Below are 14,206 nucleotides of genomic sequence, written 5' to 3'. Positions count from 1 at the left end.
CAGTATTCTCTGGTTGGCCTCTGTTTTTTCCTCCGACCGATGGAGAACCTACAAAGGACTCTATAAGGGCTCTTGTGTCCCCCATAAGGGAATAAGGGCAGATTTTCGTTTATTACACCCTCCTCCTTTGACACCTCTGAACAGTGCACCACAAGCTTCTTGTGCCATGGCTGCCGCTGTGCATGCCATGTTGTTGCTGCTCTAGGAGGCCCCCAGCTCCCTCCTGCCCCAGGCCCACAGCAGAACCACCAGCCAAGGTCCCTGTATTGGAGCAAGCAGCCACAAGGCATGGCAGGATGCCACTGGCGCGCCCGGCGTGGATGCAGAAGCAGCTGCTCAAGCCTTGGGTGGCAGCACACCGGCTCCTTGGCCTGGCCTAAGGAGATTCCTTTTGTTGTTGTTAAATCATTTTTATTAATTTTCCAATAAAAAACATCCAATTAACATATCAAGTCATAATCCAATTAAAATAAAAAACTAAAATAAAAAAGACCAAATTATCATCCAAATTATAATTATTGATTTTTCGGGACTTCCCATAGTGTGGACCTTGAAGCATATCTCCAAATCTCAATCCCGCCTCTCCTCGTTGTTTCCATATTTTCCACATCTCGATTTTAACACTTTAAAATTCTTCATCTCTGGCTCTGTGATTCTCAATCATGTCAGACATCATATATCCTTTCATCCCCCAAGAACAGCTTTATTTGCGTATATATCTTTTTCCAACTGTCTTTTTGCCAGCCTACGGAGATTCCTGTGGGTGCGCTACAGGTGAGTTGTGGTGCCCAGACTCTTTTGTACCTTGCCCTTGGTGCTGGATACAGACGCTACACCACAGCAGGTAAAAGGTAAAGGTAAAGGACCCCTGGATGGTTAAGTCAAAGGTGACTATGGGGTTGCGGCGCTCAATTCCTTTTCAGGCCGAGGGAGCCGGCGTTTGTCCACAGACAGCTTTTCGGGTCATGTGGCCACCAGGACTAAACCGCTTCTGGTGCAACAGGACACTGTGACGGAAGCCAAGGCACACGAAAATGCCATTTACCTTCCCGCCACACCAGTACCTATTTATCTACTTGCACTGGTGTGCTTTCGAACTGCTAGGTTGGCAGGAGCTGGGACAGAGCAACGGGAGCTCACTCTGTCGCGGGGATTAGAACTGCCAACCTTCTGATCACTGGCCCAAGGGGCTCAGTGGTTTAGACCACAGCGCCACCTACGTCCCACAGGGCACAGGACACAGGGCAGGACAGGACCGGAGAGGCTGCAGGCTGCAGCAGTTTGGACTCCTTAGCAGCATGTACAAGTTCACCCTATTTTCTGACAATAGCTAAGGTGTATATGAAGTAACAAATGTTAGAGGGATCAGTTGTTTTCTTACGGAACAGTCTTTTTTAAAAAGCAACAACAATAACCAGTACATTAATTTCCACACACATGTCTTGCAGTGCTTGGAGAGGCCATGAAAAGGGCATTCTTTCACTAAAGCAACATAAAGGGCTTAAGATGGGATGATCAGTATCCCATTGTTAGCTGCCACTAATACCTAACATATCAAATCTAGATCCTCTACTTTACTAGGGGGCTGTTCCTGCTTTAGTGGATTTATGCCTCCTATATTGTTTCTGTTTTCTTTTCCTTTGACCTTGAGGCACAAATTAAGGGCCTGCATTGTGGGATTAACTCTTGTAGTTACTCGCTGTATATGTCCTCATCAACAACAGCATTTCTTTTGCAGAAAGGAAACATGCCTTTTGGGACTAGGAAGCAAGGCCCAATTGCAAAAGCCCCGGATATCCTGAGGGAGGCTTAGAATAGATTGGGGCAGCCTGTATAAGGTGAAACAAATCCAGTTGACACAGCAACTGGAATCCTCTGTCCTTCTCCATTCGTTTAAGCAGCAAGTAGATTTATAAGCAAATAATAATGCCACGGCTGCAACCCTAAACTTACTAAAGCCCCTTGAATTCAGAAAGATTTACTTCTTAGTAAGCGTACAGAGGGTTGTGCCGCACATCACACAGAGTGCACCGAGAGCTGGCAAAATAATTCAAAGGAGATGGAAAGGATTTCGTCAATGGTAATTTTTAAAAAGTTCTCTGAGCAATCAGTTCATGTGGGCCATGATCCTAAACACAATTGCATGGGAGGAAGTCCTGTTGATCTCACTGGAGCTTACCTCTGAGTAAACATATTTAGGAACTGAACTGTTAGTGATAGATTTACCTGCTTGTTAACATCAGGCGGGATGTGGGTGGCGCTGTGGGTTAAACCACAGAGCCTAGGACTTGCCAGTCAGAAGGTTGGTGGTTCGAATCCCTGTGTCGGGGTGAGCTCCCGTTGCTTGGTCCCAGCTCCAGCCCACCTAGCAGTTTGAAAGCACGTCAAAGTGCAAGTAGATAAATAGGTACCGCTCCGGCAGGAAGTTAAACGGCGTTTCCGTGCGCTGCTCTGGTTCGCCAGAAGCGGCTTAGTCATGCTGGCCACATGACCCGGAAGCTGTACGCCGGCTCCCTCAGCCAGTAAAGCGAGATGAGTGCCGCAACCCCAGAGTCGGCCACAACTGGACCTAATGGTCAGGGGTCCCTTTACCTTTACCTAACATCAGGCAGGCATCTTCGCTGAAGTTTTTTTGGCACCTGCTAAAAACACATTGAATCATAGAACTGTAGAGTTGGAATGGCCCCAAGCGTCATTAATTCAACCCCCTGTAATGCAGTAATCCTGTACACAGCGGCTAATAATAATAATAATAATAATAATATCCCTACTTGGACTCAAACCACCAACCTTCTGGGTAACAGCCAGATGCACTAATCCAGTGTGCCACATTTATTTATTTTTTTATTGAATTTATATACCACCCTACACCTGGAGGTCTCAGGGCGGTTCACAGAAAAGATCACAATATATAACATCAAAATAAGAACAATAACCCAAAAACACCCTCCACCCAAAAAAGAGCCACATTTTAAAAGGGTATAGGATTTCTTTTAGCATTAATGTTAACAAATTTACTTGTGTTTAACTGATAATGTTAATATTTTTTTCTAAATGTCTTACAGGAGGTTTTATTACAGTCAAGTGGTATATACTGTACATTTTGTTAGAGAAATAAATAGAGCGTCACGTCAAATACGACTCAATGTGGATCTCATTTGAAAAGCAAATGAAACTTATTCCTGAAGTATAAGGAAAGAGTAGAGATGGGGGAGAAATGCAATCAAGTTCACATTTAAGGAAGAACCTACCAAATTTGCACTTTCTGAAACAATATTCGAACCAAAACACATCCTTCAAAGTTAACACATTTCTGAATTCTGCAGTTCTCCAGCCTAGAAATGTGTACACAAATGGATATGCTGCAGTAATGTATGTGCAGAAATGCATTCCTATAATAGTGAAAAAAACCATACATATATTGTGTAAAATGCTTTGCGAAGAATGTGTATTATTAGGCAACGTTACGTACAAAAGTGTTTTTATACAAAAAATAGTCATACTGAAATGCTGATGAATTTTTGAAACCCCACCCCCATTGCAAAATGCTTCAGAAATGTGGAGAAATGGATTTAAGAATGGAAAAGCGAGGAACTGAGAGAAATGGGCAGGTTCATCCATCCCAAGGAAGGGGAGGAAGCCAACGATTTGAAGGATTCCAGCAACCTTTGCAGAATTTTACTAACCACCTGGCTGAAAATGACTACCTTATGCTGAGCAATCGCCATTCCTCTGCTTTCTGAAGCCTTTATTGGTGTTTCCTGTTGCTGGCTTTTTTTGGCTCCACCTTTGGAATTCCCACTAAATAAAGATGGCTATAGCCATAATAGGCTTAGCCAGTCTGGCTTTTTATTTCCTCCTTCGCCAATTCCCATTCACAATACTTCTAAGATTAACGTCTCCCGCCCCACACAAATGATACCACTTAAGCACATAAATAGTTCACAAACAAGGGTGGAAGGATGAACGGAAGAGGAGGGGGAGGGTGGGAAAGGGGAGCCCTGAGAGGGGGGAGCACAGAACACTGTCCTACATGACTAAAAACAGACTCCCCATATTAATGCAAAATCAGCATATGGTTCTAATAGGCTTTCCAGGGTGATTTATCAGGTATGATTAAGTCCTCAACCTGCATGTCTGTCTCCATAAATAAGGCAGAAGTGCACCTTGCGCTAAAATGTATCAGCAGTGTCCTATTACCCACCCAGGTTACAGCTCGGCTAGGGAAAGAGAAGAGTTTGTGTTTAATAGACAAAAGAGGGCATTGAAAGAAGGCTGCCAAGATTTAGGAGCCTTATCTTAGCAGTATCTTAGTAAAAAGCTATTGCAATAAAGGCTGTTCCTTAGGTCTGTGCTAACCATAAAGCACCAGCATGTCAATATTTAAAAAGTTATGCTTTAAAAAAACCACAATCAAAATTCCCTAATCTAGAAATTAGTTGCAGGTGCTGGGGCTTTGCCTGAAATCTCCCTCAATCACACTGTTGCAGGGAGCGCACAAATATGCATTCCACTGATACATGCCTCCTTCCACTTCTATAGTTATTTGGCTAACAAAGCAAAGCTGCTGTGAAACATGGCTTTTGGAAGGGCAAAGTTATGATGGTATAATTATATAACTTAGTCACCTGGTGACACTGGATTTATAAACCTAGACAGCATCTTAAAAAGCAGAGATATCACCTTGCCAACAAAAGCCCGTATAGTTAAAGCTATGGTTGTCCCAGTAGTGATGTATGGAAGTGAGACCTGGACCATAAAGAAGGCTGATCGCCGAAGAATTGATGCTTTTGAATTATGGTGCTGGAGGAGACTCTTGAGAGTCCCATGGACTGCAAGAAGATCAAACCTATCCATTCTTAAGGAAATCAGCCCTGAGTACTCACTGGAAGGACAGATCCTGAAGCTGAGGCTCCAATACTTTGGCCACCTCATGAGAAGAGAAGACTCCCTGGAAAAGACCCTGATGTTGGGAAAGATGGAGGGCACAAGGAGAAGGGGACGACAGAGGACGAGATGGTTGGACAGTGTTCTTGAAGCTACCAGCATGAGTTTGACCAAACTGCGGGAGGCAGTGGAAGACAGGAGTGCCTGGCGCGCTCTGGTCCATGGGGTCACGAAGAGTCGGACATGACTAAATGACTAAACAACAACAAGGAATCAGGAGTTTCCTGTGCCTTCTCTGCTTTTCTCAGAGAAAGTAATTGTCTAGCCAGAGGCGGAGGAAACTGCTCGGACACCTGGGGCAGTGTGCCCAGGGGCAGTGTGAGCCCCCATAGGAGTGGGGCGCACCACAGGGCCTCCACCCACTCAGCCACCCTCAGCTGGGGGGGGGGAGGCAACTGGCAGACCGTTTGGGCAGTGGGGAGCCTGCGCATGCCCAAGCCACTGTGTCTCTCCCAGGAGAGATGCGTGGATTGGGCGCGCTGCAGGCCCCACGGTGAGTGCCACCTGGCATTTTGTCACCCTCAGTGGTGACACCCGGGGCAGCCCGCACCCACCACACTCCCCTTCCTCCGCCCCTGTGTCTAGCTTACTCTAAGTGCCCCATGATAGTAAGCACACAGCTCTGTTCTGTTTCAGCCTCCTTACAGACATCCATAGCTGTATTGATGAGAAATATTCTCCAAATGCTCCTCATCGACCACCTCCGCAATAGGCAGGTTCTAGGCAGCTGCACTGGAATTACTGCAGATTCCTTGATGACCAGCATTGCAGGGAGAGTGAATCCTAAACGGTTTGCCTAAGTGTCTGAAATCTTAAAAACGACCTTCTATTGATGTATTTTGAGAGGTTCCAAATTACAGTGCATAACAAATCATACAGCAAAATGCCACCACAGCACAGTTTTTGAAAGATGGCTATTAACTCCTAATGCCTCGTGCTAAATCAATAGTCAATAACGCCAATGACCCTAACATATACAGCCGGAGCATTTTTTTCTCTTTAAGGCAGCTTCAGCTTAGAAGCTCTATGGACGTAATACATTCATCATCCCCCTTCCTCATTTTTATCACAACAGTCCATTTTTCTAATCACTTATTAATGGTTTGTCAGTCTCCAGAATCTCTCAGGAAACAGTGGCACCATGTCTGCTCTCTCCAAAAGATATTTCAAATTTCTGTTTGTTCCTCCCTTATAAGAATTTGAAATTTTCTATCTGGCCCATAAATGTGATAATCAGCATTTTAAAATCATCCAGACAGAACCAGCAACTAATGGGCAACTGTTAGCACCACAGCCTTATAAGGAGATATTAGAGTATTTCTGGTTCCGGAATTCTTAACAGTGAATCATTATCTAACAAAAACCACAAGTTAGAAATGAAATCTACCCCCCCTCTCCACACACACTCCTATCACTTTCACTGGCATGACTCACAGTCTTCTGGAACAAGCGTGTATGTACTAGTTGGCAAAGCAGAATGGAATTGTACGTTCATACAAAGTCTGACAACATTCGACAAGGGTGCTTCCAGAATGAGGTTTCCTAAAGCTCGGCGACAGCCACAAGCATTTCAGAATATCTCGCAATCCAGATGGCACACTGGGAAGAGCCACCAAAATCTCAGTCGGTGGTAATGCTTGAATATAACAAGATATCTTCTCCTGCATTTCCTGATTAATTCAAATGCACTGACTAAGCCATTTGGGGGGACAGGGCAAAACTGCTGTTGGGAAACATAAACCCCTGAAACTTGTTAGCATAGAATCAGACTGGAGTGGAGAGGACTGCTACTAGTGTTGCGCCGAGGCAGAAATGAGATATGATACTATTCAAGCAAACAGCTATCGCATGGAGTTTCTTATAGTAAATAGCAGTTGCAGGCTCCCACCCGGTCCTGAATGCGACCATGGTGGAGGTAAAGTTTAAAGCCCTCCCCTGCCCATATCATAGTCTCCTGAGTACAATAGTCACAATAATTCCCAGATCAGTGTGCAAAATCTCCAAGGGAGTCTAGCAATAGGAAGCAGTGGCAATAAGGTTCCTTGCCATGGTGTGGAGGAATGAACAGATGCTATTTCATTCTCAATCCTTGCTATTTATAATTTACTGCTGCTGCTGCTGTCACTATCACCATCTGACACATCTAACAACTTGTAAATTACTGTGCGATATATTTCAAAGACACACCTAGCTCTCATTGTACGTGCACACACAAACACACACACACACCTACATCAAACAGAGTACCTTATACAGTTCCTGGTTGGACGCCACTCACACTTTCTTTCTGTCACATATAGATGCAGGTGAGGTTTAATACACCGATGTTTCAACAGAGCCAGTCCAGTTGTTTTGTAGCAAAGGGAGTACTGATCTCCCCAGCCTTGACTTTATTCTCTTAGACCTCCATTCATTGCCCTGGAGTCAATTTGCCAGCAGTTCTCCAGCAGCAGGAAAGGTCATGTGCTTGCAAATATAACCTATGACAAATGCTTGGGATACTTTATGCTCAGACCAGTGTAAACCTAAAACCTGTTGCTTGAGGCTTAGATGATAACCTGATCTGCCGTCACTGTCTACCTTGCTGCGAGGGACAGCCCAGTCTGAGTGACACATTCTGTTCAAAGTGCAGCCATCAGTTACAGGCTGTGGTCACAAAGGGATGCCAGGCGGCCTTCGTTTTATATGATCAAACACAATTTGCTATAGTTTTAATTTTCTTGATAGTCGGTAAACTAGAATCTGGGGCAAGGAACTAGGAACTATGCCCCCCCCCCCAAATGCAACTATTTTTCATCTATGAGTATGAGCTCCCCATCTGTGAGGGGAGTATTCTCCCAACTGGTGCTGTCCAAATTCCCATCAGTCAAAGCTATAAAGCCACGCTAGCAGAGGATGATGGGAGTTGTAGTAAAAAAACAGCTGGATGGCACCAGGCTGGGGAAGGCAGTTGCAGCATGCGCTTGTTTGTCCCATTTCTCCCCTTATCAATGCCTCCACTTTTCCTCCCCTCCTTTGAGATCCCTCTGCTGAACATTTCTACTGTAAGCTCCTGGAGGAAAGTAGCTATATTCACTGTGTAAAGCAGCCTTTCTCAACCTGTGGGTCCCCAGATGTTGTTGGACTACAACTCCCATCACCCCTAGCTAGCAAGGCCAGAGCTCAGGGATGATGGGAGTTGTAGTCCAACAACATCTGCGGACCCACAGGTTGAGAACCGCCAGTGCAAAGTGTTGTGTACAACGCCCAACATTCCTATGAGTACAGTGGTACCTCAGGTTACATACGCTTCAGGTTTACATACGCTTCAGGTTACAGACTCCGCAAACCCAGAAATAGTGCTTCAGGTTAAGTGCTTTGCTTCAAGATGAGAACAGAAATCGTGCTCCATCGGCGCGGTGGCAGCAGGAGGCCCCATAAAGTGGTGCTTCAGGTTAAGAACAGTTTCAGGTTAAGAACGGACCACTGGAACGAATTAAGTACTTAACCCAAGGTACCACTGTATTGACTATCATGGCTGATGGGAACTGGAGTCCAACCACATCTGGAGGAGCATCGGTGCCCCATCCCTTCTATAAATGGTGAATGATCAAAATAAACACTGAAATTGAACTGGTTCGTTCATGTGCACACAATTCTTGATTTGACTTGTTGCTCGCAAGTATTTACCTGGCAAAATAGGTTCACATCATAATTGGAAGCCAGGGGCCACAATAAAATAAAATACTTGCATTCTACACAAACTGCTACATGCAATTTGGCACATGTAGTAGAATGGTCCAACAGGATACCATAGTCGATGGTATCCTTTCCCACCAGGTCAGTTCCTTCATCCAATCTAAAACCATGGATGAGTGAAATTTCATGAGCATATGTAGCATTGAATAACAGAGCAATCAGAGTGGAGGGTGCTAGCAGTGGCAGAACTGGGTAATACGGTGCCCTGTGCAAAGGCCAAAATTTGGTGCCCAGCGCCTTCGTGCTGCCTTCCCAAAGCAGGGTGAGCAGGTGCTTGGGTTTGGGAAAGTGGTTCAAGGGCTTTGGCAGGGTCCTAGAGCCCTCCCACCTCCTTTCCAATGCTGGGAAAGTGTTAACTAGGCTTTGGGAAGGAGAAAGGAGGACTCAAGACCCTGTCAGAGCCTCAAACCTTCTTCTGAAAGCCTAGCACACTGGCTCACACAGCCCAAATCTGCCAAGGGACATGAGACTTTGGGGTAAAGCAGAAAGTAGAACCATATGAAAGCACATGGCATCTTATGATGGAATCCTACGCCCCTGGGCTGTACCGTCACTGAGGTTTTTAAAAAGCCACTTCTCTTCCCTTCAACACTTCTCAGGCACATATGAAAAAATCTGAATCACTCTAGGCATAACCCAACATAAACTGTAAAGCAATATCAGAAGGTCTTTTGCAATCCATGTCAAGGGACATTGAACTAGGAAACATCTACAGCATAACAATATCAGGCATGACCCACACCCCAGCTGTCACCTGGGACAAAACTTGTCATTCCTCCCCATCGCCAACCCAGGAAATGATTTGGATGATAACGTGGCAAAGGATCTCTGCGTCCTTAAAGAAGGTGGATAATTACCCCAAAGGAAGTGCTCACATTTTGTGGCTGGAAGGGGCAGGCTGCAGGCAGCTGCTGCAAAAATCACCAGCCAATTCCCTGCTGCCCTCCTCCTCTTCCATTTCTCCACTTTCTGTGCCCAGCAGAATGCCTGTTGCATTTCTTCCGCAGGCTCGAAAGAGAAGAAGCAATTCCTACTCTACCCCAAAAGGCTCACTTACCTGGAAGGAGAGATGCAGGCAGGTGCGATCCAACTCACAGGCAAACCCTTTCCCAACACTGGCAGCTTCCTTCCAATCCAGTTGTTTAGAAAGCTTGTATGAATTTAACATCGTTTTAACTTTCTGTATGTTTTAAATGGCGGTTGTCGTTTTGTTAGTGACAACTTTATTGTTTTATATTTTTTGTAAACCATTTTGAGGGTTTTGCTACAATCAAGTGGTATATAAATTTTATGAAAGAAATAAACAATCCCATTACATACTAGCAAAGCACTGGTATGGTATCCAATGAATGAATAATATAGATTGCAGTAAAAATTAAAACAATAAATGATGCTAATAGACACAATCCTTTTCAAACAATACAGGCAATTTTACCGTGCCTATAAATTAGAATTCTCTCTCCTTGATGTAAATTTGATTTAGAATTAATTTGAATACATCAGCGGCATCTACAACCTATTTTTGACTGCAAATTGGCAAAGATAGAAACAAAACCACAGGATATAACACAAGGTGGAATGGTCTCTCTTGGGAGGTGGAGAACTCTCTGTTGGAGGTTTTTAAGCAGAGGTTGGATGGTCCTCTGCCATGGATGCTTTAGCTGAGATTCCTGCATTGCAGGAGGTTGGACCAAATGACCCTTAGGATCTCTTTTAACTCCACAATTCTATGATTCCAAGGTATATTAAAAGGGCAAAAATCATGAACTTTCCGTATCCTTAAGCCCACCACAGATACATTTTGGAAAGTTCAGAGATTTAGGGTACAGTCCCACATACTGGAAATGTTTGTGTGTGTGTGTGTGTGTGTGTGTGTGTGTACAGTGGTACCTCGGGTTACATACGCTTCAGGTTACATACGCTTCAGGTTGCAGACTCTGCTAACCCAGAAATCGTGCTTCAGGTTAAGAACTTTGCTTCAGGATGAGAACAGAAATCGTGCTCCAGCAGCACGGCAGCAGCACGAGGCCCCATTAGCTAAAGTGGTGCTTCAGGTTAAGAACAGTTTCAGGTTAAGAAAACAAATTAAGTACTTAACCCGAGGTACCACTGTGTGTGTGTGTGTGTGTGTGTACACACACACACACACACACACACACACATATATATATATATATATATATATATATATATATATATATATATATATATATATATTCTGGGTTCCCCCCATCACTGTAAACTTAGTTCAGTTTGCACAGAACTTCCCCTTCCTCTCATCTTCCTGTGCACCCCCAAAAACTGCTCTGGAGGGCCCTATGGAGCATATTTTGAGGGTGCCCAGGGGGCAGCCGGGGAGAGGAGAGGTGAGTGAAGCTCCATTGCTGAGCTGAACCACAGCACTTGATACGACCCCTCTTTCCTTTTGTGAAATGCCCTTGTTTTAAGTGTGGCCCTCCTCTTCAAATCACCTTTGTAAATGTCTGCTCCTTCAGTAGCTTCATCACAGGTTGTCTCCTCAGTTTTAGCAGTTAATGCAAGCTAGAAAACATGTCACAATCTACAGTGCCACCTAGTTTCCAGTCTAAAAGGTTGTGTGTGTGTCCTTCCCCCTCAGTCACGTCATAGTGTTCTCTCTGCTTTCACACAGCATATCGGAAGGGGCGGGGGGGGGCATGTTTCCATACTACAAAGTCATACCCTTTTATTGTTCTCTTCTTCTTGTGCCTTTCTAAACTCATGCTCTAAGGAACAGTCTATATCATTGAAGAGTCCCACGTCATCACAGTTCTTTAGGAACCGGGTTGGTGTCGGAGTTTGGTCTGAGGAGAAATATCAAAAGGAACTGCAGTGGGTATTTTTTGCAGTTAAGAACAAGGTATTGTAACATAATATATTTCAGCATATTAATATAACAAGATGCAAAACCAATGTAGAGAAGCCATCATTATTTTGTGTACATTATACCAGAGGCAACTCCCATAAAGTGTTTTTTTTTTAAAAAAAGGTTTTTAAAAGTATAAGACGAACAGATCTATTTGCATATATATATATATATATATATAGTGCTTCCCAAATCCCTAAACTAAAATAAGCAAGGAGGCTATCCTTAAAAGATGGCGAAGAAAGCTGTATCCTTTATTTTTGTTTCTATTTCTTAATGTTTGTTCAGGTGTTACAAAGATGGAAACAAACACATGAGCAAAGGGAGCACTGTTTATGAGCCTGTTAAACCCACCCTTCTCCACCCGTTTCTACTGTCTTCTTCTCATGGAAGACAACTGTCTGAAATGCAGAAACTTCTGCACTCATGGAAAATCAGGAAGCGCCCACAAGTTTAGGAGGCTTCCCCCTTCAGGCAGACAGAAGCTGGAAGCAGTGGTGGTTGGTGACCCCATTGGGACTGGTAGGCAGGGAAGCCAAGAGCAATCATGACCCATGACAGGCAAAGCCAACTAATTCACCATCCTCTTCTCTGCTCATTTCTACAAGGAGAAAACTGAGACTAAGGAGGAAGAAGCAGACAAGGCAGGTCCACCCACTGGACTTGTAAGTACGTACGAAGGCCGGGGGTGGGGTGGGGGGCTTGGAAGAATCAGTGCTAAGGCTGAGGCAGTGTCCTATTTGTCCTAATGAACCGGCCTCCATAGGTTGGAAGGCAACCTAAGTGGCAGGGAAGGATGAGGTGGAGCTAGCACACTCTACAGCAGCCTTTCTCAACTTTGGGTCCCCATATGTTGGGGACCCAAACTCCCATCATCCCTAGCTAGCAGGATCAACGGTCAGGGATGATGGGAGTTGTAGTTCAACAACATCTGGGGATCCAAGGTTGAGAAAGGCTATTCTACATACTTTCTGTACACACACACTTATATGTTTACTCATCTCTCTCTCTCTCTCTCTCTCTCTCTCTCTCTCTCTCACACACACACACACACACACAATAGCACATAGGGTGTTTTACACTGGAGAAAGGAGCATTAGAAGAAAGGATTCAACATTCTCTCAAACGACCGCATCCTGGCTCTCCAAAGCAGTGCTGTGGGGCTGTACTTAGCAAATATAGCATGGGAAATAAGAGCCGGAGCAGCTAGGTTAGGTTTATGTCACATGGGTGACTTTTTGTTCTGTGTGTGCATAGCATTATGGAGAAGAAAAGTGTTTGCATCTTTCCTACCATAACTACCGTATTTTCCCGTGTATAAGGCTAGGTTTTCCCCCTTAAAAATAATGTCCAAAATTAGGGGGTGTCCTATACATAGATAGTGCCGAGGGTGGATTTTCTTAAATCTGAGTCCCCCAAAATAGGGGGCGTCTTATACATGGCCATCCATCAGCATATAGAGCTGAGTGTCATCAGCATATTCGTGACAGCCCAGCCCAAAGCTCCGGACAATCTGGGCAAGGGGGCGCAGAAAGATGTTAAAAAGCATCGGGGAGAGGATTGCGCCCTGTGGCACTCCACACACCAAGGAGTGGCGCGACGACATCTCCCTCCCTAGCGCCACCCTCTGTCCCCGACCAGAGATAAAAGAGCACAGCCATTTACGGGCTATGCCCTGTATCCCCACGTTGGCGTGTTAGTCTATTAAACTAAGGAACTGGTGAAATAGAGGAGGATGAACAAATGTTAAAACCACAATTTTTAAAAAAAAACCTAATAATAATAAAATTTATATAGAGAATGACAGCTTGCCAGTGAGAGTCCATAAGTGTCAATGAACCTCCTGCAATACCTACATATCTCCTTTTCTTATGCCCAGTTTGCTCTTAATGTGTGTGAAGCCAATGCAACTTAGGCTAATTTATCTGGGACCACTGCAACCAATAAAATATCACACCCTCTGCCTGCTATTCATTCAGCTGCTCTAGTATTTTTAACGAACATTAAAGAACAAAAGGAGCTGATTGCAACAATAGTGTGTGTGTGGGAGGGGGTTCATTCTACATTCTGAGTTATATGAGCAATTTTGTCCTGAATGAAAGAGTGCTGTACAATGTTTAACACCACCAAAGGCTTTCAGGAAACACCTACGGCTGTAGATTGTTTGAGTGGTCCCAGAGCCTTTTATAGAAAACAAGAGATTTTCCTAACTGTTTGTAAAGAATAGCACAATATTATATGCATATATTAAAAAGTGAACCACAGCATGCAACATTTTTCAAGACGGACTCTAACTTAAAGATGTTTGCTTCTATGAAGGAACTCTAAGCTTAATGGATCCTTAGAAAGCGGAAAGGAACTGTATTATTTCAATCATACATCAGACTTGTTAAACAAAATACAGGTTTTTAAATATTATTTGTCAGACCATTTTTAAAAAATGGTATTGCTTAGCAATAACAAACAGCTTCAGAGAATAGCTATAGATTTTCTACTTCTTCTTTTTAAAAAATCAAAGTCTTTCAAACTAAACCATAACAAATGTGATTAATCTACAGTGTGGATATGTGACAAGCAGAGATCCAAAGGGTGTAATTTGATGCCTGATATTTAACAAAACTGTTTAGTCTGCTGTAC

General features: G+C 44.0%; 1 protein-coding gene across 5 annotated transcripts in view; it reads right to left on the bottom strand.

The window, feature by feature from the left end:
• Positions 1-14,206, bottom strand: part of CREB5 (cAMP responsive element binding protein 5) — a 265,104-nt gene that overhangs the window by 178,649 nt on the left and 72,249 nt on the right. For all 5 annotated transcript variants that reach the window (XM_053359570.1, XM_053359566.1, XM_053359569.1 and 2 more), the window contains exon 5: positions 11,386-11,507. In XM_053359570.1, coding sequence (XP_053215545.1) covers positions 11,386-11,507 — 122 coding nt within the window. The remainder of the gene's footprint in view (positions 1-11,385; positions 11,508-14,206) is intronic.

This window comes from Podarcis raffonei, chromosome 12, assembly GCF_027172205.1.
Source record: "Podarcis raffonei isolate rPodRaf1 chromosome 12, rPodRaf1.pri, whole genome shotgun sequence".
In the NCBI taxonomy this organism is placed as follows: Eukaryota; Metazoa; Chordata; class Lepidosauria; order Squamata; family Lacertidae; genus Podarcis; species Podarcis raffonei.
This window is presented reverse-complemented; position numbering and strand designations above follow the sequence as displayed.